This window comes from Hemicordylus capensis, chromosome 1 (assembly GCF_027244095.1).
Source record: "Hemicordylus capensis ecotype Gifberg chromosome 1, rHemCap1.1.pri, whole genome shotgun sequence".
In the NCBI taxonomy this organism is placed as follows: Eukaryota; Metazoa; Chordata; class Lepidosauria; order Squamata; family Cordylidae; genus Hemicordylus; species Hemicordylus capensis.
In genome coordinates, this window is record NC_069657.1 from 24,492,614 (window position 1) to 24,517,142 (window position 24,529).

A 24,529-nucleotide genomic window follows, 5' to 3' on the forward strand; every position below is an offset into this window, starting at 1 on the left:
TCTCTCAGCCCTATCTTGGAGAAGCCAGGGAGGGAACTTGGAACCTTCTGCTCTTCCCAAAGTGGCTCCATCTCATAAGGGAAATATCTTAGTGTTCACACTTCTAGTCTCCCTTTCATATACAACCAGGGCAGACCCTGCCTAGCTAAGGGGACAAGTCATGCTTGCTACCACAAGACCATGCACTGCACTACATCCTTACACTAGCACAGAGCTGCGGAATTTGGCTCTCTAGCTGTTGTCGATAGACTACAACTCCCATCATCCACAGCCACAGTGGCCAGTAGTCAGGGATGATGGAGGTGTAGTTCAACAACAGCGGAAGGATCAAAGGTGTGCAGCCCTGCACTAGCAGAACATCATTTGCATTAGTACAAAATTAATCTGGCTGTTATCCAAAGGTTTTACTGTGCAACTGATGGGGGTTTGCCGGTGTGCATTCTGCATGGCTATGATTAGAGTAGAAATTGATTTTGAGCTTTCATAAATTCTGGTGTGTTTCTAGAAGGCACCTCCAGGGAAAGTGTGTGCATGGACAATTTGTTCCAGGCATTAATGGGTGCCACATGTAACCAAATACCATTTGTCTAAGTGATGTTCGATATACTGCACATAGCCATGTGTCATGCCTGAGGAACTGTTGTCATTCTAATTGGGACACTATCCTGAAAAACTACTAGCCCAAATAATTGGCAATCACAACTTGACTCCTTCGAGAATCAAGGCTTTTCTCCATGGTCATTTGGAAGACTCTGTGTGGAAGGCATGAAAGATTTGGGCACACACTGCAGAGATTCCTAGTTAACTCTACTCTTCTATCAACATCATCCTGAAGTGTGTCAGAGGGAGCAAGCCAAACTGGCAAAACTCCGATGAAATGGCTCTCCTGAAATCTGTTAAAAGTTTGCTGCATCATCAGGAAGCATTGCCTGGTTTTGTAAAAAGTGAGTGACCTTTAATAATGGGTTTGCCAAGTTTGCTATGAGGGTTGCCATGGACAGGAGATGATTCTCCACCCGCGCCTCGTGGTGCCCTATGTGAGAGAATTAAAATATATATGTCTAAGCTGGAACTGCTGAAGCTGTATGCACCTAATCAGCTCCTTGTATATCTGGCACCATCGTTGCAGGCTGTGGACAAGAAGAGCGTAGCCTAAGCAATCTTTTGCGAGTGAGTACTGCTTTTCCTTTAAAGCACAGCATGCCTTTGGGTTTACAAAACGTTACAGGTAGGGAGAAAAGTCTTCAGTATGGGAGCTGCGGTGCTGCAATACGACATCTGAATTGCCTGCTTTAATGTGATTTTACATGCTTGATTGTTGCGTTCGGAAACCGTTGCTGCCTCCAAAGAAGGAAGCTTTTAATGCATTCTGGTACAAGATGGCAAAATAGAAGGGCACGGCTTCCTATAACCACGGTGAGAGAAAACTAACGGTGTCATGATTTATAACCAAATGTCAGGTTTGAGAGGGGAAAGAGGAGGGGGGGAAGGGTGAGTTTTCCTCCTTTCGTTTGCATAATGCATGTCATGGTGTGAACCTATTTAATCTCATCTTAAATGAAATATGTGTTGCAAACACACTATTGGCTGTCAAGTATGAAATCAGCTCTTGTCACTTTTGATGGTGGTGGGTTTTTTGTTGTTTTTTTTGGTAGGTGGGGATCCACAGCTAGGAATTCCTCTCCAATTTAGTAATTAGAAAGATGGCACTCTCATGGTAAACACACACTTTAGCTGTTTGGATTAAACATGTGCAGAATAATTTTTTTTAATAGCGGATGGTTGGCTTAATGATGGCAGGCATTAGTCCCTGGCTGCTGACAGCCCCCAACGTTTTCTGTAATGCAAAGATGAAATAATTGCTCGGATGTGAAACAACGTCAGCGCAACTTGATTGGCAAGATTGCCACAACAAACACTGGATACTGTAAGATGTTCTTCACACAGCTGTTACTGAGGATTGGTGATGGAATGAAGAGAGGGGAGCCTGTGAGTGACAGTGGCCGTTTTGCATGGTCTGTAAGTCTGTGGAATGTAGCAACAGAGGCAGGGTGGTGAAGAGGAACACAGTTGCCTCTCTATGGGATGGCTTCATGGATGCTTGTTCATCTATTTTGGTTGAGTCCTGTTCAACCTACCCACATCCCTTGCTCCTGGTTAGGGATGTGCGAAATGTTTCGGATACAAAATGTTTTGTAACCAAAACAGCCTGTTTCGGGTGTTATGTAGACAAGACAAAACACCCATTTTCCAGATCCAAAAGTTTTGTATACAAAACAAAACGTCCCTGTTTCGGCTACAAAACGTTTTGTTGTTTCGGACCTCCATTTTGTAGTGATCTCTGAGTCAGTCTCCATTTTGTGTTTGACATCGCTTTGAATTTCCCACCCTTCCAGCCTTCTGATCGGTGACCTAAATCATGGGCTGACCTGCTGACAATTCCCTCCTTGTTCCCCATTGGCTCTTTTGTTTCTTGCCACTCTTTACTGACCCCACATTGGCCAGGGGAAGGGTTGCTAACCCATGGGGTGCTGGGTTCTGTTGTTTCTGTGGTGTTCTGAGTGTAGATTCTCTGGTAGCATATGAGAGTGGATTCTTGTTTTTCACTGAAAATCTCATGTGCTACCAGAGAATCTACAATGAACACCTCAGAAACACAAAACCCAGTACCCCAAGGGCTTGTGGGTATGGAGGTGGTTGGCACCCTATGTGCACTACACAACCCCTCGTTCTGGGAAACCCCACTGCCCCCCAAGTGGAATTATGGGGCTGCTGAAACCTCCATTATTCCCTATGGGAGAAATCTTAAAAGACACGTAAACTTCAACAATTCACAAAAGATCAGCCCTTTGCCCAATGGAGAGGAGAACTGGTCTTGTGGCTGAGCATGACTTGTCTCCATAGCTAAGCAGGATCTGCCCTGGTTGCATATGAATGGGAGACTTGATGTGTGAGCACTGCAAGATATTCCCCTCAGGGGATGAAGCCACTCTGGGAAGAGCAGAAGGTTTCAAGTTCCCTCCCTGGCATCTCCAAGATAGGGCTGAGAGAGATTCCTGCCTGCAACCTTGGAGAAGCCGCTGCCAGTCTGTGAAGACAATACTGAGCTAGATAGACCAATGGTCTGACTCAGTATATGGCAGTTTCCTGTGTTCCTAATTCTTTTGAGATAATTCTGGAAGTTTCCTCGCCCCCATTGGGCACTACCACCAACCACACTCCACTCTGGGTCATCCCTTTCCCCTTGATTTGAAGTGATACATTTGCTGGAATCCCCATTATTCCCTATGGGAAAATTCTTAAAGATGTATAAACTTAAAAAATTCACACAAAAAATCAGCCCTTTGCCTAATTCCTTTGAAATTTGGGTGGTAGCTTCCACCCATTGGACACTACCACCACCACCTACTCTTTTTGCCCTGGGACCCTTTTTAAAAATCCAAATCGATTCAGAAAATTCAGCTACAAAACAAAACAGGGCTGATTCGGATTCAGAAAATTTGGGTACAAAACAAAACGGGGGTGTTTTGATTTGGATACAAATCAAAACAAGAAAATTCCGAAATGCACACCCCTACTCCTGGTGAGTGTACATTCTGGATGTGCAGGGCCATATAGAACCTGTCTCATTGCTAAAACGACTGCATTTAAGCTACTGACATCTTGCAAACATCCACTCAATGCATCATCAATGTTATTTAGCAACACGTTGCGTTTCACTTCTGCCCAGTCAATATTGTATTGAGTGGCAAGTTTTTATGGATTTCCTCATTTGATTAATTGATGGAAGAGCAATTGCAGAGCTTTAAAATAATATATCTAAGATAATCACAACACAAGCCTATAGGGCAGACATTTCTAGGACTCCAGTCAACACCCTTTCTTTACCAAAAAAAATGATGGTGACCCGGCCTGACTAGTCAAGGAAATTTGAAGTAAGGAAGGATTCACAGCAACATTAATGCCTTCTATAGGGGTATTCAGCACTGTTGATGTTGGGGAACAAGTGCCCTCTATCTCTTGATTCTACCCGTATTAGTAAATGGATGTGCTTGAATCCAGTGGTGAAAGAACAAATGGGAAAGTACAAGCATAGCTCTACAAGCTTTTGTTATTTCATTGATTATTATGATGACCAGATGAGCTGAAGGGCTCCCTTCTTCCATATGCATCCCCTCATACACTCCATTCAACATCTGAGACCCTTCTTTGTGTTACATCACCAGCTGAAGTTTGGTAGGGTTTGACTAGGAGCAGGGTCTCTTCTGTGATGGCACCAACTTTGTAGAATGTTGTCCCCATGGAAGCCACGATGACCCTTTCACTGTATACCTTCAGATGCCCAAGTACCAGCTTTTAAAAGAGGCCTTTGGATTTGGATTTGGTTGATATGACTGATGCAGGATCTTTTGGTTTGTTTTTCTTTTGCTGTCCATTTGTGTTGATATATGCTGGATTGGACCTTTTTTTCCTGATACTGGACCATATATTGATGTTTGTATAACAGTTTAAAAAGGTTGCTCCAGCATTCCTAAGCACAGGCAGGATCTCTCCTCGAGTGAAGCATTTGTCTCTTGAGACAAACTGTACTTGTGGTCAGCAGGGTGAATGGAGTTACATAGCATTTCAGCACAGGGGGCAGGTTTGACTAAATAGCATTGAGACCATGTAAACTGCACACAGTTACAATAAGGCCTGAGCAGAGCTTCCGCATACAGTGGCTGACATACAGTTCAACATTCCATCTGCCTTGTAACGGAGTGTGTGTCCTATTGCGCTGGAGCGCTCTTGTGCAAAATTGCAAAACACAGTTGTGCAACCAAAAGCCATTATTTCCAGTGGTTTTCGATTCGGCAACTGTGTCTGCACCATTTCCCATTTTTGCACAAGAGCACTGCTGTACAACTGTGCACATGTTCTATTACATGTTGTATTAGATAGAAAGAATGTTGTGCAGTATGTCAGCCACTGTAAACAGCTGGAATATGAGCATGATATAATGTATGAATAGCCCTCATGAATTGAGCTAATCTGGAGCTAGCCACAAGCATTTAGCAGTTATGATCAGCTAATTAACAATCCTCTCTGAAATTCGCTAATTATGACTGTTGTGTGGTTCACTTTGAAACTGCACAAGATATCATCAAGCAAATACAATGCATTTACCAGCAGCAAATACATACAGATGTGTCCAATTACTTCTGCTTTACCAGGAACTATATTCCACATTAAAGGAAGTGATTGGATAAAACAGATCTAGGAACAGAAGGTAAGGAAGAGACACCCAGCAGGAAGCCAAATGCTGATAAGTTGGCTGACCGAGAGATTATGGTTGGCTGTTAGGAAATTGCAAGATGTATTGCTTAAAAGACCATGAGTTCACACCTGGGATCTGAGCTCCTTTCCATTTCTGGAGGCTCTATGCTTTAGCTATAGAAAGAGGTCATTCTCACAACCAGCTCTACCTGGGCGAGTGCAGCCCTACCTGGGCAGAGCTGCTTATGAGAACCATCAGGATCAGTCCTGATCAGGGCGCTTCTTGGCCAGATAATCAGGGTTTTTTAACCTGGGCTAAAAATGAGGTAGGAGGGCACATGTGCGCCCTCCTCCCTCACTGCCCAGTTGTATGGGCAGCCAGCCTGCTGGCAGCTATTTTAACAATAGAGGGTGTGGTGGGAAGAGCAATCTGGCCTTTAGCATTTCCAAAATGCACCGCACTCCTCACTTCCTTGGCCTCCAGATCACCACATCGCTCACCACAGCAGTGATCATGTGGGCCGATGGGCAGTGCAGCTGGGAGGGAAAGGAGGTTGTGTGGGGGAAGGTAGGTTCAATCCTGCCTTCCACCACCGTCCTCCGCATCCCCAGCCACTGTGGTTGCGTGAATGACCCTAACGTCCGAAATTTAGCACCAGACCACTGCTTAAGAGAAGGCAGCTTTTCAATGAAAGATTTTGTTGCTGGTTGAAGGCAGAGCTTAAACCAGACTTGTTGCATGTCATGCTAAGCCATGACATAAAACCAAACAATGCCACAGAGTTCTAATTAAAGACATTTAAATCCAATACAAACAAAATGACATATTGAGACTATAGCCCTCTTCAGACATTTGAGGGAAAGGACTGAATATGTGAGTATACAATCCAAAGTGGGGATGGAAGTCCCGCCCCCATGGCATGTCAATCATTCCCCCTCAGTCCCCCTTCTGTGCCACTCATGATTATGGTGCACATCTAGTTAAAATGTGGGTTGTGTTGTGTTGTAAGCTGGGTGCACAGCAGTGCAATGACTATATCACTTCATGCCATGCAAAGCTCCCCAACTTAATCATTCAACACACAGCATTTTGGTCGAGTGAACTGTTCATACATAGCTTTATGTGATGCTCTGCAGATGAAGCGTGTTTATGCACATCAGCAAATATTCATGCATGCAAGACGTACGGAAAATGTGTGGCGTATTTAAGCACAACGCATTTGCTATTCACAGCCCCATCTTTTAAAGGTTTTTAGGCCTGTGACTTCCTACTCACATCAGAAGTGGGTTTCTTCCCATTGCTTCAGGCAAAGGAACTACCAGTCCCCAAATTTTAATTTGGTTGAGATCCAGGGCCAAGATACCTAAACGACCACTGGTCTCTGAACAGTGCAGCCAATGAGATCATGTAGACAGCCTCTCCTACATGTTCTGCCACCTTCATGACTGTCATTGGTGGGTGGGCATGTCTTTTCAGTGGTGGCCCTGGCTCTCTGGAACTCTCTGCTCCTTTATCTTAGGTTTGCCCCCTCCCCATTTAATTTTAAACAAAAGTTGAAGACTTTTTTCTCAGCAGGTCTTTCCCAAACTTTATATATTTCTTTGTGATTGCCCTGTTTTAGTGTTTGTCTTATCCTGCACTTCTACATTTTTAGATATTCTGTTTTTCATGGTTGTGAGCCGCCATGAATTAATTTATGAAGAATGGTGACATATACATCTTTTAAATAAATAGCCTCCATTCTGTTGTATGAAAATATCTTCTATTGCTGCTTCCTGACAGTACTTATCATTTGGCTTATTTATTTGTCTGGTGAGACTTTTGCATTCTGTACTATCCCTGCCAGATGTGTCCAAAAGATGCTTGTTATTTATTATTGAGCTAGCTTTATTCTCACGGTCAATATTTTTTAATTATAGATGCTTTAATCGCCTAGCTAAAGGAGGTGAGCAAAACCACTGTTCAGCTTTCTATTTGTCCACTTTTTCTGTCACCTTCCTCAGATGATATATACAGGTGAAACTCGGAAAATTAGAATATTGTGCAAAAGTCCATTAATTTCAGTAATGCAAATTAAAAGGTGAAACTGATATATGAGACAGACGCATTACATGCAAAGCGAGATAAGTCAAGCCTTAATTTGTTATAATTGTGATGATCATGGCGTACAGCTCATGAAAACCCCAAATCCACAATCTCAGAAAATTAGAATATTACATGGAACCAAGAAGACAAGGATTGTAGAATAGAACAATATCAGACCTCTGAAAAGTATAAGCATGCATATGTATTCAGTACGTGGTTTGGGCCCCTATTGCAGCAATTACTGCCTCAATGCGGCGTGGCATGGATGCTATCAGCCTGTGGCACTGATGAGGTGTTATGGAAGACCAGGATGATTCATTAGCGGCCTTCAGCTCTTCTGCATTGTTTGGTCTCATGTCTCTCATCCTTCTCTTGGCAATGCCCCATAGATTCTCTATGGGGTCAGGTCAGGCGAGTTTGCTGGCCAATCAAGCACAGTACACTGGGTTTCAGAGGTTCGATATTGTTCTATTCTACAATCCTTGTCTTCTTGGTTCCATGTAATATTCTAATTTTCTGGGATTGTGGATTTGGGGTTTTCATGAGCTGTATGCCATGATCATCACAATTATAACAAATTAAGGCTTGACTTATCTCGCTTTGCATGTAATGTGTCTGTCTCATATATCAGTTTCACCTTTTAATTTGCATTACTGAAATTAATGGACTTTTGCACGATATTCTAATTTTCCGAGTTTCACCTGTAAGCTCTTATAGGGAGACACAGGAAGAGAAACAAGAAGGGCTATATTCTGCAGTGAAGGATGAAAGTGAGGGAAGAGTTTGTGGATTCAGGAAAGCAAATAATTTATTGAATTTTTCTAAAGCCAGCATGAATATGTTTTGAACTATGTTGTTCTTTAAGGACACTCAAAACAGATCAAATGGTGACAATATGTAATAAATATTAATTAAAATCATCTATCCCTTTAAAAATATATATTAATCTTGTTCCAAGGCTGGGGTCTACCAGATACCAGTCTGGTGAAGATATCAGTAAGAAACTGGGAAGAGAATCAGAACCAGGGACAGCTCACTGCCCTCACCAGCTAGCTAATTAGAATCCAAGCAGGAAGAAGCCAAGCTAGTACCTGACTCAGCTCCAGGCCCTGATGGTAACACAGAGCACATGGAAATCCCAGAATATGGCCTTGAAGAGGTGGGCCTAAACCAGACCCAGCCTCTGGCCACAGCAATGGTTCAGAGCCTATGGGAGTCCCAGAGCAGGCAGGATCAGAACCAGACCCAACATCAGGTCCTGACACCAGACTAGATCCAGTGGGAACCCCAGAGACATGGTCCCATGTGATGATGCCCAAGGAGCCTGGCCCCCTTGAAATAACACCTTCAGATCTCAAGCCTCCAGGGAACCAGCCCTTCTCCTTTCTCACCCACTCTGATATCTGTGCATCAATGCTAGCAGCAGACAAAGCAGGATCAACTAGAAAGGAGAAATGCTGGGCTTCAAGCCAGGAGGCTACACTTTTAAGTAGGCTTCTTTCTCAGCAGGCAGGCAGAACCTAGCAGGGGCGGGGGCTCGGGGGTATTTCATGACCCTCTGCTGGGTAAAAAAAAAGTCCTATGGTGCTATCTGACCAGCTACTTAAACCTTAGTCTCGCTGCCTCAGCCATGCCTCAAGGCCTGAAGTCTGACTTTCTTGGTTGCCTTTGTAAATCACTAGGCCCTACGACTCTGTGTGGTATGGGATGGGACAGGACACACTGGACTAGAAGAGGACCATGCATTGATCACTGGGTGAGAACAGGCTGGATTCAAGGCCACAAGATTGCTGCAGCAAGGATCTGAGTTACCTTGGATGACAGATGTCTCCAGTTCCTCCCCCTCTTCAGGAGCTGTTGTAGCTTAAAAGGTGCTATGCTTTATTTCTCAGTTGCCAACTCCAGTGAGGCTGGAGAATTTCCTGGGAGTTCTGAGAAGCTGGGCAGGGCCACCTCCTCCGGCAATACTGGTGCAGGCCTTTGAAGTTCCTATCCCAAGGAAATAATGAGGCTGTTCACATGCGCAGGCTAAGGCAGCCTGTGGAGAAAGGGCCATAACAGACTGCAGATGGGGGCGTGCAGTCATTTGGGAGGGAGGAGGGGAGCTGGAAGGAGCTCTCCCTCACCCCCACCCCCAGTAGCATTTTAAAGGTTAAAGGGGGAACTTTTCCCTCGCTCCACCACCACCCTCCCCACTGCAGCTGCTGCCGCCCCATCCCACCACACAGCAGTGATTTAAAGTAAAAGGGGGGACTTCCTCCTTGCCCCCTTCCCCACAGCCACCACTGTGCAGCCTTTGCTGTACCCATCCCACTGCACAGCAGTGGGCTTTAGAAGAAAAAAGGGGGGACTTTCCCCTTGCCACCCCTACCCTCACAGTGATGGAGACGCAAATCCTTGGCCTTCTATGGGCAACAAAAGGCTTAATCCACACCTGGCAGGGAGCTCTGGGAGCCAAGGTGATGCTTCTCGCCTCCTGACCCTCCTTGCTGAGGAGCATGCAATCTCCATGCCTGGACCAGACCAGGGATCATCTGCAGGGGAGGTAAGCTTTTTCAGGCTTCCTACCCTTGCACCTTCAAGCCCTTTCTCACCAACTGTGAGAAAGGGCTCAGTTTCAGAGACTCCTTCTGGGCAAGGTTCCTGCACCCCAGCTTCTCCATCCCTTCTCTGATAATAGGAGGTCTGAACTCTGGGCTCTGATGAATACCAAAAAAAAACCCCACACAATGCTTTTAAATGAGTTATACAAATTACTTCACAGAGAAAATATTCATATGACTGTTTTAACTTTTTCTCTATGAAACAATTTGTGTAAAGCTATCAGAAGTGTCTACATTCTTATAGTTTTGGGATATCTCATTCTGAATGTCTATAAAAATTCAAACATTTATAAAAAATATCTAAAGAGATAGATGAATGTGTTCTAGTGACTGATTTTCAATTTAAATCCTTATTACAGCTTGTGGAGGAACAGTTCTCTATTCCTCCTAACCCTTTTACCGCTGCCACCAAGTGACCTTTTGGTCTGGCTGGGTCCTCTACAACAGCCCTTCACATTTATCAAAAATTTCAACTAACTTCAGTCGTTTGGAAAGGCTTGTTGTAGATGTGGGATGGAGACAATCAGCAAGCTTCTAATTTTTTAACAAGAACATTTATTTTAGAAAAATTGGTTCAATGAAAACATTTCTTTTACAGAAAAAATACAAACTCAAAACAGTTACTTACAGAGCAGGTTAGGGAAAATAAAAAGCTGGAGAAACGTAATCACTACCTACCTCTAAACAAGTGCCTAATTCAGAGTCCTCTTCTACTTGCTTGCTTGTTCGGCAGACTCTTTGCCCTGAGTATGCCACAGGTCTGGGGCTCAATTCAGCCTGGCTCTTCCTTTTCTTCAGTGATTTCAGCTCAAAGGTTTCTCTGCTTCTTCTTGCTGGCTGCTCACTCTCTGCAGACTACCAAACTCTGCTGCCAGGACCCTCTCTCTGGACTCCCTCCCAGGACTCTGTCTTCCCTCTCTAAACACTCTCAGTATATGCAGTTTCTCTGCCTATCCGTTCCTCAGCCCAGCCAATCAGAACAAAAAATTCCCTCTCTTTTTTAAAAATCACCTTTCCCTCCACAAACCAACTGTCAATATACTAACCCAAATGTGGAACTATAGAAAAACAAGACTGAGCTTCTGACCCCGCATAGAGACCAGCCAACATTCTATACATATATACAATGGAGAAGAGATTTGTGCCTCATTCCTTCACACAACTGCTTTCATTTTCCCTGAGGAAGGCCAGCATAGATCAAATCCTAGGGACCTTGGGTACATCAAGATGGGTGCTTCCTATTCTGTTCATGAATCATCAATGCCAGGCTGGTTTATCAACAAACTCAATATTATCAAACCTTGTGGAGGGGCATTTTGAGTGTTTTAGAAATACCTCAATATGTCTTCTAAATACTTCACATATTTTGTAAATTTTGTGCATGTGGGTTCCAGAAAATATTTTTAGGTGATTATTTAGACACCTGGGAGTGATGGCACCTGAGGTATGTGCAAACACCCAGAGCCTCAGTAGCATGCACTCCACCTATCCCCATGCGAACATCTATTTCCAATATTCCAAGATTGGCTGTGATGCCTAAACCCACTAGTCTCAGAATAGGGGTCATGCAGATGTCCAGTGAGCATGTGCAGCGGCCTTCAAAATGGCCACCTCCAGCACAGAGAGGCCCAGAATGGGCCAAAACCAGCCTAAACCAAGCCATATCAGGGGGAGGCCAGTGGGGGGAGGGGGGACCCCCATGCCTGTGGCAGCACCAAAGGTCATGAGTGTTCTTAAATTCTTAAATTCTATTTTTTTTATTTATTTAAAATATTTATACCCCACCCCTCTTGGGCATTACTGCTTGGGGCAGCTCACAACATTTTTTAAATGTTAGAACTCCTGAACCAGTTTGAATTCGAGCCAAGCCAGGAGGTTCTGTTTGGTGGTGGGGGGGGGAAACTAAGCATGCCCAGTTCTGTTTGAGTCCAGTACGGATTTGAATCAAACTGGGCAAACCGGTTTTGTGCATATCCCTAGTTCTTGTTATCACCAGTAAAGGTAAAGTTGCGCCGTTGAGTCCATATTGACTCCTGGCAACCACAGAGCCATGTGGTTTTCTTTGGTGGGATACAGGAGGGTTTACCATTGCCATCTCCGGCGCAGTATGAAATGATGCCTTTCAGCATCTTCCCATATCACTGCTGCCCAATATAGGTGTTTCCCATTGTCTGGGAAACATATCAGCGAGAATTCGAACCGGCAACCTCTTGCTCACTAGGCAAGTTATTTTCCTGCTGCTCCATTAGGTGGCTCACCAGTAGCGAAGGCAAATGCAGGCAGACCTAGGCTTAGATCATCCTCCTGCTACTGGACATCAATGTTCTCTGAGCCAGCAGTATAGATGATAAATTATGCCCGAAGCAAAAACCCACCCACATCCCATTTTTACTGCCCCTGAGGGGGAGGAGGCAGAATTCAGGGGAAGGGCATTTTAGCTATCTGCAGGGGTTAGGGACAAATTTTGAGGGTAGGAGATATTCACTCCTCCTGGCTGGAGGGTGTCATCTTTGCTTTGCCGGAATGGCTTGTTAGTGTCTGATGTGTTTTGCCCCCCTAAAATTCCCCTCTGCCTCTAACACATGTGAGAAGAGGCAATTTTGTGCCCCATTTTATTTATTTATGTATATGCTGCCTAACCCAAATGGCTCTAGGCAGTTCATGTGAATAAAAACAAAATGAATAATCTATTAAAACTTGTTAGAGAGCTTGGAGGGGAGATTTCTTTATCTATCCCAGCTGCAGTGGAAGTGCGCAGGTAAGGAGAACACTGCTAATTAATGTTGTCTGGGGACATGGAGTTAAAGTTTTAAATAGAGTAGTTTATTTAGGAAATCCATCAGGGAGATAGATAAGGCCTACATGCCTTACTGCTAGCTACTTACATAGGAAGCTGCCATATACTGAGTCAGACCATTGGTCTATCTAGCTCAGTATTGTCTATACAGACTGGCAGAGGTTTCTCCAAGCTTGCAGACAGGAATCTCTCTCAGCCCTGTCTTGGAGAAGCCAGGGAGAGAACTTGAAACCTTCTGCTCTTCCATCCCATGAGGGGAGTATCTTACAGTGCTCACATGTGGTCTCCCATTCAAATGCAACCAGGGAAGAGGGGAATGGGGAAGAAAGAAGTCTCTCTCTCCATGTGAGAGAATGAAACCTGAGACTGTCAGTTGAACAACTGGAAGCAGAGTAGAAAAAGAAGCTATTCTCACGACCCGGGGAAATCGGGCTAAGGGAGCCTAGCCCGATTTCCCCTGGTCATCTGCTGCCATGGGAGCCGCTCAGCTCCTGGAAGCAAACTTGCAAAACCACCCCTTCCCTTAAATGAGGTTAGCAGAGTGAGCGCTCCGCTATTCCCATTCGGTGGATCATGTGCTTCTGTGGCATAGCTCCGCACCGTGGCAACACATGAGGAGACCCCTGGCGGGAGGCTTGGGCATCTCTCCATGATGCACCCTTGCAAGGCATCCTTGGACTTCTGGGTACCGCATGGCCCCCGATCCCCACCTTCCCTGCCGGCTCCATGACAGAGCCGGCAATCATGTGGGCGGCTGATCTGGCTGCCCAGAAAGTAGGCAGTGATTGTCTGCAGGGAGATAAGTGCTTTCAGGCTTCCACCCCACAGACGGCGGGAGCCTCCTGTAGCAATCGTGAGGCTCAACCGTTGTTACATGGAGTTCCTTGCTTGAAACTTCAAAAGCTTCCTGTTTTTCAAGAAGAAGGAGCAGTGGGTGCAATCCAGGTTGAGGCCACCATGCAGAAGGGAAAGGGCTTAACCTTTGGCTCCACACCGGTTCCCTGACTTTAATCACCCCTCCCAAGCTGCTCTTTGTCCTGTCATGGAAAACTTCCAGGCACCCGCAAGTTTTCTGTACCACTGCATATAGCAGCTTTGGGAACTACCTAGATCAGGCCCACAGCACCAGGGCAAATGATTAAGCCCCCTTCCCAGTTCCGTGGCCCTGATCTGGAATGAGCCCCGTGGTGGCTGCTTTTTACAAAGTTGCATTCCAAGTACAGAACTCCACAGCAATATCTCTAATTTATCCCTGAGCCTTTTCCACTTGACCCCATTAACAGAAGAGATCACCGAAAAATTAAGCAGCCAACTTGCATATACAATCTGGCCCTTGGTACTACATCGGTGCTATTTTTTCCTCTCTTCTGGGGACTGTAGAGTAGACCTTTTCTGCTATGTATATTGTGTTTATGATGTGGGAATAAGGGGCACCAGCTGCTATGTGTGCTGAATTAGTGAATTAAGGGAGGCCAGCCATTAACTGTGGAGGGAGGGTAAGAGAGAAGAGCTAGAAAGCAAAACTTTGTTGTGGTAGTTTGGGGCCATGAAGGTTGCCAAGGGCGAAAGCTTTGCAAGGATGAAACTATAAAGAGTTGAAACTATTAAAAGTGGCAAAGAGTTGTAGGGTTCAGCAGTGAATATAATGCCTAATGAAAACAGAGTCTTTGGGTACCTTAAGCTCTAATGAATTTATTTCTGCATTTTTGTGGACAAATGTATCCAAGGAACTGGGTTCCAGTCCATGGATTCTTATGCTGAAATAAATATATTCATCTTCAGGGTGCCAAAGGACTGTTTTTGCTGCAACAGTACCATGGCTACACCTTTGAAAGCACACCTTTCTGCAAACTAAATAGCAATGCATTGAATCAAGATCCAATTAGACATTCAGAAATGTTCAGTTTCTACAAACGTGTATCTCCAAATATCATTCAGAACAAAGTAATGTTCCTTACTGCTTTCTGCATAACAATATTACTACTACTGCTACGAATATTTACGTGCTACTTTTCAACAAAAGTTATCAAAGTGGTTTAAACAGAGAAATAAATAAAATAAAATAAAATGGTTCCCTTCCCCAAACCGTCTCAATTTAAAAAAATGCAAGGTGGATATTTTTATTTAATGTATGTTTACATTTATATCTTCCTCCAAAGAGCCTAGAGCAGTGTAAATGGTTGTTTATCCCCTCAACAACCCTGTGAAGGTGGTTAGGCTGAGAGATAGGTGATGGACCCAGAGTCACTCAGTATGGGTGTGTATGGAACTGGGTTGGCTGTTTTGGTTCAAATCCAAACCAGATTTAAATCGACCTGGCCCATTCTGGTTCAGTGTCCACTCAAACCGGGTCTGGTCTGGTTCGACCATCGAACTGAGCTGAACTGGTTTGCGGATATACTTGTGAAGTGGAATCCGGTGAGGATTCCCCTTTACAAGTAAAGGGGCTCGGTTCTGAAGCTTGAGGGCAGCGAGAGGGAAGGTGGAAAGACAGGAAAACTGCTTACCCCGTGCATGGTGGAGGCAAGAACCAAGTCACCTCCAAGCTGGGAAACTTGGTAAAGGAAGGGGGGCCATGCCAGGAGGATGAGCAGCAGTGCTGGCAGCTGCACTGGTCAAGGATAAGCAGTTTCCCCCTCTCCCCACCTCCCCACCACCATTCGTCCTGAACCACTTCACCCAAACCAGGTCCAGTTTGAGGTGAGGTGGTTTTGGGACAAACCATTCGTTCACACTCTATCACTCAGTAAGGTTTTGTGGCTCAACACCATGCTGGTATGCCAGCAACAGCTACTGGAGGGATTTGATGCTGGACTAAATTGGAATAGTTGTTCTCCCCTGCCAAATAGAAGAGAATAATGACTTTAAAGGGTGCTTTTTTTACTCTTTTAACTGGCCCCTGATTTTGCACTTGGTGAGTTCAAAAATATATCCAGAATGATGATACTTGCGCAATGGGTATCCCCTTGCTCAAGTGCAAGGGGATACAGGATCCAGCTGTTCGCCCCAGGCTCATCTGTTTGCCCCAGCTCATTCACCTCAGCCTCAGCCAGAATGAAGTGAGAGGCAAAGGCGGCAGGGATTGGCTGCTGGGCAAGAAGGGGGAGGAGCCTAGGCAGCCACTGCAACTCCCACACTCAGTGCCCAGTAGTCTTAATTGGGAGGCAAGCTCTCCCCACCCACCCTTAAGGGATAGTGTGGGCTTTGCTGCTCATCTCTGTGGGGATTAGGTAGCAGTTCTTTGGCCACCATCATATTGGCCTGTATTATTATTTATTATTATTATTATTTTACATTTTACATCCCGCTCTTCCTCCAAGGAGCCCAGAGCGGTGTACTACATACTTAGGTTTCTCCTCACAACAACCCTGTGAAGTAGGTTAGGCTGAGAGAGAAGTGACTGGCCCAGAGTCACCCAGCTAGTATCATGGCTGAATAGAGATTTGAACTCGGGTCTCCCCGGTCCTAGTCGAGCACTCTAACCACTACACCACGCTAACTGAGGTCTCCCCACCGCAACCTCTCACTATACCCTTTAGTTAGTTAGGTTCCTTTCCTAGTGGCAGGTATAGTGCAGATTGAACACACTAGCATAGAGTTTGGTGAATGCCTTATGGCATGCCTTTGGCAGTTCAGTTCCTAGATGCTTTATGGCTCAGAGAGACCTGGATGGGGTTTCCTCTAGACTGCTGACGCATTGCCAACTGTAAGGGCTTGATGTTTTGCAGGGAGGGTGATGCCTTGTGCAGATGTCCAAGAAGGGCAGCTTCAGCCACAGGACAACAATGCTGCTTGGTGTGTCACCCAATGCAAGTCTCTAGTTCGTTGCGCATGGTAGGGGTTTGAGAAATAGAGAGGAACAATCTGCATTTGTTCCTATTGAATTAATTAAGTTGTGGCCCTCTACTCCCAATTATGACTCATGCCATCTTTGGTCTGGATGCAAGGGCTAATGTGCAAAATGTCTCTTGGAAAAGTGAGGTATGCCATGCGCCGACGCCCCTGCCCTGCCCACCCGCGGATGGGGAAGTCCCTCCTGCTGCCTGCCGGCCGCCGAGCAGAGCGGACGCGCCTCTCGCCTCTTCCTCTTTGCGGGGAAGCTGCTGGCCGGGGCTCTCATGCTGGTGGGGCCTCCGGGCAGCGCATCATGCTGGGCAAGGCCCGGGGTTGCGCCAGCCGAGGAGCGGATGCTCCGCTTCCGGACCGCGGCTGGAGGGCGGGCGGGCGGCCTCTGTCTGCTGCTGGAGCAGGAGCGCCCCCTCCTTGACTGGGGGTCCATCCAGATCCGCGGTGGGAAGCAGCGAGGGATGGGAGGAAGCGCAGCGGCTCCGGCTCTTCGGGCGCCACTTTGGAAGGGGGCGGGGCTTCCTCCCTCGAGGGCCTTGGATGGCCGGGCCCGCCACCGCTGCCTTGCATCAGCGGCTGGGCCTAGCCCGCCTGGCCCGCCGCCGTGCCAGGGCCCGCCACCTTACCTCCGCAGCCGCCCAGCCAGCCAATTCTCCTGGGTGAGCCTTACCCAATCAGGCGCCCCCGCAGCTTACGAAATGGAAGAATATGCATAATTTTGCACTATTATTGTTATTTATTTAAAATATTTATACCCTGCCCCTCCAGTGCACTACTGCTTGGGGCAGCTCACAACAATGATAGACACAAAATACAATAACAGTAATAAAATTAACTAAATTAAACAAAAAAACATTGTCATATTAAAAACCACAATCATTATTAGGTTCAAATGAAAACTGAAAATTATAAAAAGCTAAAGAACCTACCAGATATAACAAAATTTTAAAAAATGGAGCATTAAAAAGCCTCCTTAAAAAGGTGTGTTTTAAGATGGGTTTTTTTTTAAGCACTGAGGGAGGGAGCATGGCAAAGCTCTTCAGGGAGGGCATTCCTGGTCCCTGCCAATTGGATCTCTATTAGTGGTGGGATCATGAGCAGGGCCTGAGATGATGAGCGGAGGGCCCTGGCAGATTCATATGGGCGAATGCGGTGCAACAGGTACCCCAGCCCCAAGCCATGTAGGGCTTTAAAGGTCAATACCAGCACCTTGAATCTAGCCCGAAAGCGGACTGGTAGACAATGAAGCTGATACAGGATGGGTGTAATACCCATGAAGCGACTTTGCACCCACGAGCATCCTTGCAGCAGCATTCTGAACCAGCTGAAGCTTCCGAACAGTCTTGAAGGGCAGCCTAACATAGAGCGCATTACAGTGGTCCAATCTGGATGTTAGCAACACATGAGTGACTAGAGGTCTTCATTACTCAATCTCATTCAGTCTCCTAGTAATGTTAAGTTACGTTAACCTCAGGTTGCTCTATGGAGGAAAGCTGTGGGAACAGGCACCCCAGCGACTGTTCTTCCTGTCTTGGTGAATGCCGCCAAGTTCCTTTCTTTGTTTATCTTATTTCTATACCGCCTGATATAGACAACTCCAGGTGTTGTACAGGTTCAAACATAACGGATATAAAAACAATATAAAACAGTTAAAATTCATAAAACGGATAAAAAAAATCTTTGTGAGTAAAAACATTAAGATTTAAATTTCAGTTAAAAGCCTGGGAAAACAGGAACATCTTGAGGGTCTTCCTAAAAGCAAACAGAGAAGGAGATGCTCTTATTTCATCAGAGAGCATATTCCAGAGCCCTGGGGCAGCCACAGAGAAGGCCCAGTCCTGAGTTGCCACTAAACGAGCCGGTGGCAACCGTAATCGGACCTTTCCAGATGATCTTAATAGGCAACAGGGTTCATGACAAAAAAGGCTCTTTCTTAAGTATCCTGGACCAAACCATTGAGGGCTTTATAGGTAATAACCAGCACTTTGTATTTCGTTCAGAAACACATTGGTAGCCAACGCAGTTCTTTCAAAATTGGTGTTATATTGACCCAGAGACCAGTCTGGCTGCCTCATTCTGTACCAATTGTAGTTTCCGAACTACATACAAAGGCAGCCCCACACAGAGTGCACTACAGTAGTCAAGCCTAGAGGTTACCAGCATATGATATGTACCACTGTTTTAAGGTCAACCCCTGCTAATTGGGCAAAGAGGTGATTCTCTTTATTTAGCAGGGGGAGGGTAATTGGTCCTATCCAACCCCAACACAGTACCTCCAGTGACTGTTGCTGGTGTCTATCTTATATTTCTTTTTAGATTGTGAGCCCTTTGGGGACAGGGACCCATCTTATTTATTATTATTTCTTTATGTAAATGGCTTTGGAAACTTTTTGGTTGAAAAGCAGAATATAAATATTTATTTTTGTTGTTGTCGTCGTCATTTACCTCCAAAATTGATGTATCTGGCTTCAAGTGGACCACTCAAGAAATGCACGATCATGCTCAGCACGCCCCCTCCGAGATCATGGCCAATTGTGGCCACTCTACTGACATGCTGATGCTTTGCCCTAAAGCTGGATGAGATAGGCCTAGGCCGCTGGGCAGCAGGGAGGGGCTCCCGTCTCCTGCAATTGGGTGCTGCTGGACCATGGTTGCACGAATATTTGCAATGTGATTCATGGTTTAAAATTCAAACCGCAGTTCACCAACCTCCGGTCTCATGTTACATCTGAATCAAAATTCAGTCAAAATTACATTGTTTTGGTCTGTTTGTTTATTAAAATGTATTCATATATCCACCACTTAAGCTTTAAAACAAGGATGGTTCTGGGTGGGTGAGCAGGAGAAGTTAAACATTCTATTTTGAAGTCAGCACTATTACATCACCCAAACTAAGAACCCCTTCTGGTCATCAACTAGCAAGGAATGAAGAGAGTGTGCAGGGTCATTTTATGGTACAGGAGGAATGCCTGCAAAATGCAAGCCCTTCTACTAGTAACTATATAATGCCACTGTTGTGTTTTTACAAACCAACTTTTTTCCCTTTCATTGGGAACTGTCTTTTTCACAAGCATTTAACTCGTGGGCTATTAATGCCAACTTTAATGCCAATGAAAAGGCAATTGAGAGAAATAATAATGTGACTTGTCCCTGAAAATTTTCACTTCCCATCACATGTATACTATATTTCCAGTGGCATAAATGTTGCACCACCACAGCAGCAATGACTAGGATTGTCAGAGAAAATTGACAACGGCAGGCAAGCCCAGCATCTGCATGCAGCAGGGTGAGTAAGCAAGCCAGGCCCCCTGCTTCTTCAAAACCTGCAATTTGGGCTCATATTACTATAATTAAGGCAGTGTGGAAAAGTCAGGCCTTTGATTGCTTTCCACTGCTATGATTGGCTGCATGGTGTGTGCACTTGTGGCCACAGAACCTTTGGCAAAATAAGTGAAAACAGGTTTGCTAACTCCAAACTGAAAAAGGGTCCCAAGGCTCTGTAAAAGAGATTTACTACAATCATGTGTTTTGGGTCATACACAGGGAATTGGAACTCCAATGTGGGATCTCTGGGATCTTGAGGTTCAGAGGATTTGGTTTGGAACACAGGAAGCTGCCTTATACAGAGTCAGGCCATTGGTCCATCTAGCGCAGTATTATCTACACTGCCTGGCAGCAACTCATCAAGGTTTCAGGCAGGAATCTTTCCCAGCCCTAACTGGAGATGCCAGGGGGTAAAACTGGGACCTTCTGCATGCAAAGCAGATGCACTGAGCTGTGGCCCAATCCCCTAAGGCCGAAGCATCAAATAGAGGTGTGCATAGAACTGTCTGTGGCAGTTCAGTTCAAATTCAAGCCAAATTCAAACCGAACCGCCAGTCTGTGAACCAGTTTGTTAGAACTGGCTGGTGGTTCAGTTTGTGCTGTTGAACCATGTACAACCGATTTGGCCTGGTAGTGATGTGCACACAAAACCAGTTTGCCCCATTTGGTTTGAATTTGAACTGGGTTCAAACCACGGTGAAGAGGTTTGGTTCTGGTTTTGTTCAACCCCCCCCACTTTGGTTCGGTTCAAATTTGAACCTGTTTGAACTGGTTTGAGCCTCCAAAACTGGGTTGGGTGGTAGGCACCCATGGGTGCCAACTACCACCCAAACCCCAAAGCAATTGGACACTCCTATGATTTTTAATGAATTTTTTGGGGGAAATTGCCCATTATTCCCTATGTGGCACTCCTAGGGGTGCCTACCACCCACCACCCCCAAGGAAATTGGACACTTCTCTGATTATTGGTGAATTGTTGAAGTATTTTTCAATTTTTGTATTCCTCCCATAGGGATTAATGGGGATTTGAGGGTGCCCCATTCCCCACCTTTGGATCTGGGGGCACAACATGGCTGGTCTAAACTCCTCCCAGGAACCCCCAAGTTGATAGGAATTATTGTTATTTATTTATGAATTTTTTAAGAATTAATTTTTGGCTCCATAGGAAATAACAGAATGACTTTTCACCTACTGACCTTAATTGCTTATTGCTCTGAAATCTGAGTTCCAGTCAAAGCAATTAAACTATTAAGGTGTAAGGAAACACAGTGTTCTTACTGAATGGAAAGGCTCAGGCAATAGTTTCCTATTGAGCCAATGCATTTCTATGGAATCAAAAATTAATTCTTTAAAAATTCCTGATCAATCAACAGGTAATTTTGGAGCCTGGACCTAAAGGCCTTTGGAGCCAGCACCCACCCCCCACCCCCACCCCCGTTGCAAGTTAAGCATCATTTTTTTAGCATTTAGGTTCTTGAGGGCACAAACCACACCACCCAGGACAGACTAAAGACTATTTGGGGGGCCCCGGGGCTGTGGAGGCCCTGGACCTCAGCCCCGAAGTCCAAGGGTAAGAGTGCCTCTGGGTAGACCATGCTTAGCAAAGGAGACAATTGATGCTTGCTATCTCAAGACCAGTTCTCCTCCCTTCATGGATCTCCTCTGTCCTGAAACTCCTTCCTCCCTGGAAGTGGAATCCATCAGAACTACTCCATGAGAATTTGTAAATGATTAGTAAAAACTAGACTGTTCCTCCAAACCTTCGGAGGCTTAATGAGGCCTGACATTTGCTGGCTGTTGTGTATTAGATTCTTTTTTATTTTTGATTGTTTTGCTGAAAGCCACCTTGAGGCCTTTGTTGGCAGGAATATTAAAATTAAAAAGGAAATCAAAGGGCTGCTGATTTGTGGGAATCTCACTGCCAAAATAGATATGGCCTTCATCACAACACTGGCCCTAGTGTGCTTGGATTTCACACTGCCCCCCCCAAAAAAAATAGTATACACAGATGGTGGGGTCAAGCTGGATAGGATAAGTAAAGATAGGGTCTTTAAACACCACACACACACAACGGTGCTGCTGATCCAAATCAAAGTGGGGGAGGGCAGATAGACTATTTGCTCTGGCAGTGCGGGGGGGGGGGACTCCCATTGCAGATGAAGCCATTTTCCCCCCATAGCTTCTACAGACTGATTGATAGTCACCAACTACATTCTTCTTCCAGGCCTCTTTGCCCTGTGCTGGGACTACTGCACTATAGAAAGTCTGGATGCAATTCCCACCCTCCCATTGCCATGTCCCACTCTGAGTCCTCAGGGTCGGGTAAGTAGAGCAAGGCAACAGGACACAGTCCCAACCATGAGGCACAGCTCAGGCCAGGTGTGGAGGGAGGCTGGCGGCGGCCCGTGTTCGGCCGCTACCGCGGCCCCCTGGCCCCATCCCCCTGCATCTCACGTCAGATGCAGGGGCATGGCTAGCCACATCCTTCAGAAGGATGTGCTTCTGAAGGTCTAAGATCAGACGCGGGGGGTTCTGATGTCAGGTGCGGGGGCATGGTCTCCCTCCCAAATGGGGCCACGCAACCCTGTTTGGGAGGGAAATCGGCCTCGCTTGCGTGGGCAGCGAGGCCAGGAGCAGCTCTCCCTGCCTTTAAAAGTCACCAACTACATTCAACTACATAAAGTCACCAGCTATTCTTTAAAAGGCAGGGAGAGTCACTCCGGCCTCCCTGCCAATGCAGCGCAGGCCAATTTCGGTCCCAAACGGGGCCGCGCAGCCCCCTTTGGGAGTGAAATAACGCTCCCCGTGTCTGATGTCAGATTCAGGGGCCGTATCTGGAGCTGCAAGCTGGGTGGGGTGCGGCCCGGATTCTTTGAATCCATTTGCCCAATGGTGGCTCCGCCCCTGGCTCAGGCAGCACTACAAACAGAGCCACGGAACATGTTGACCCAACAGCAGGCAAAGGCGGAACTACTCCTGAGCCCAGTCTGCCCCTGCGAGGCTCCGCCTCCCTGCTGAGCGAGTACCCTGCTCAAAGGGGTTGCCTCCTGGCTTGAAGCCTCGTACTCCTCCTCCTCCACAGTTGTCCCTGTCTTGTCTACTGCCAGTGCTGACACACCAATATTGGAGGGGGTGATGGAGGAGGGGAGCCTGGTTCCCCTGGGGGCTCAGACTCTGAGGCTGTCATTTCAGAGGGTCCAGGCTCCTCAGGTGCTTCCGTAAGGGACTCCATCTATGGATTTCCAGACTCCAGTCTGGTATCGGGACCTGACGTCAGGCTTGGTTCTGGTCCTGCCTCCTCAGAGCAAGCCTCTGGGACTCCCACAGGCTCTGAACCATTGCTGGGGCCAGGGACTGGGTCTGGTGTGGATCCTGCCTCTTCAGGGCTGGAATTTGATTACGGTGCTGGCTTGGACTCTTCCTGGTTAGACTCTGATTTACTAGTGAATGCAGGGCTCATGACACCTACCCTTTTTGTGGGGAGGAACTGTCAAACCGAATTCATCTCACAATATTATCTGGGGGAGAGCAAAGCCCTTCTCAAAAGTGATCATTTCCCCCATGATCATTATTTCTTTCAAGCCTGCCATCACATGGTGGGAACTGCAGTGTGCCCCATTCTGGAGAACAATCACCAGCCAGCCCTCTCCAAATGACTCAAAGAAGACAGCCAAGCCAAAAGCTACAGGGGACGGCAAAATTGCTATGTACAGTGTAGCCTGACTGATTCATCCAGTCAATGTGAAACAGTCATTGACATGTGGAATTATACTCCTCCTTATTGAAACCTTCCATGCTGATTTTGATAGCCTGGTAACCCACCCATCTTGGCTACATGCAAGCCGAGTCCATTTAATTCTAATTTGCTGGATTACTGCTATTCTTGTAGAAGAGCTCAGTGGATATTTGAAACTACAGTCACACCATTCCAAACATTCATTCATTCATTCATTCACTCACTCACTCACTCATTCATTCAACCCACTCCATGCCATTCAAAACCAACAAGAGCTGTTTAGTCGATAGTAACTTGGCCTGGGAGTTTTGATTTATTCCTGCATCTGGGCACAGTCGCCCTTGGACAAATAACTGCAGCCTCAGTTTGCCATATGGAATTTAGAAATGTTAGTGTCCACAGATCCAACTGTCCCTAATTAGCAGGAACTGTCCCTATTTTCAGGAGCAGGGAAATAGGAAGCTGCTGTATACTGAGTCAGGCCATTGTCTATCTAGCTCATTATTTTCCACATTGACTGGCAGCAGCTCTCCAAAGTTTCAGGCAGAAGTTTTTCCCAGCCCTACCTGGAGATGCCAGAGAGTGAATCTGGAACTTGATGTTATTCCACTAAGTTATGGCCCCATCCCCTAAGGGGAATATCTTATAGTGCTCACATTCAAATGCAACCCTGCTTAGCAAAGGGGACAATTCATGCACACTACCACAAGACCAACTATTCTCCCATCTGTGCCTGGTAAACCAATGTCCCTATTTTATCCCTAATTTTCCTCTTGGATGCTTTATACATTTATTTTTTTTAATTGTGTTGCTAGAGTTGTCACTCTTCATGGTTCAGCTTCCTTCCTAGAGTCTCTAAAAATCCAGTCTCCAAGTGAGTG

The 24,529-nt window shown here is 45.9% G+C and overlaps 1 protein-coding gene across 9 annotated transcripts in view; it reads left to right on the top strand.

Annotated features, from left to right (window-relative positions):
• The first annotated feature begins 700 nt into the window (after nt 1-700).
• The window catches only part of BEGAIN (brain enriched guanylate kinase associated), a 359,789-nt gene continuing 335,960 nt past the window's right edge, over nt 701-24,529 (top strand). For 3 of the 9 annotated variants that reach the window (XM_053284669.1, XM_053284665.1, XM_053284673.1), the window contains exon 1: nt 1,004-1,170. Coding sequence is in view for 2 of the 9 variants with exons in the window: in XM_053284647.1 (XP_053140622.1) it covers nt 1,363-1,416 (54 nt within the window). In the remaining 7 variants the exon portion in view is untranslated. Of the gene's footprint in view, nt 945-1,002; nt 1,171-1,269; nt 1,417-24,529 lie in introns of those variants that run through there. The other 6 variants (XM_053284652.1, XM_053284653.1, XM_053284654.1 and 3 more) reach the window with 5 other exon arrangements.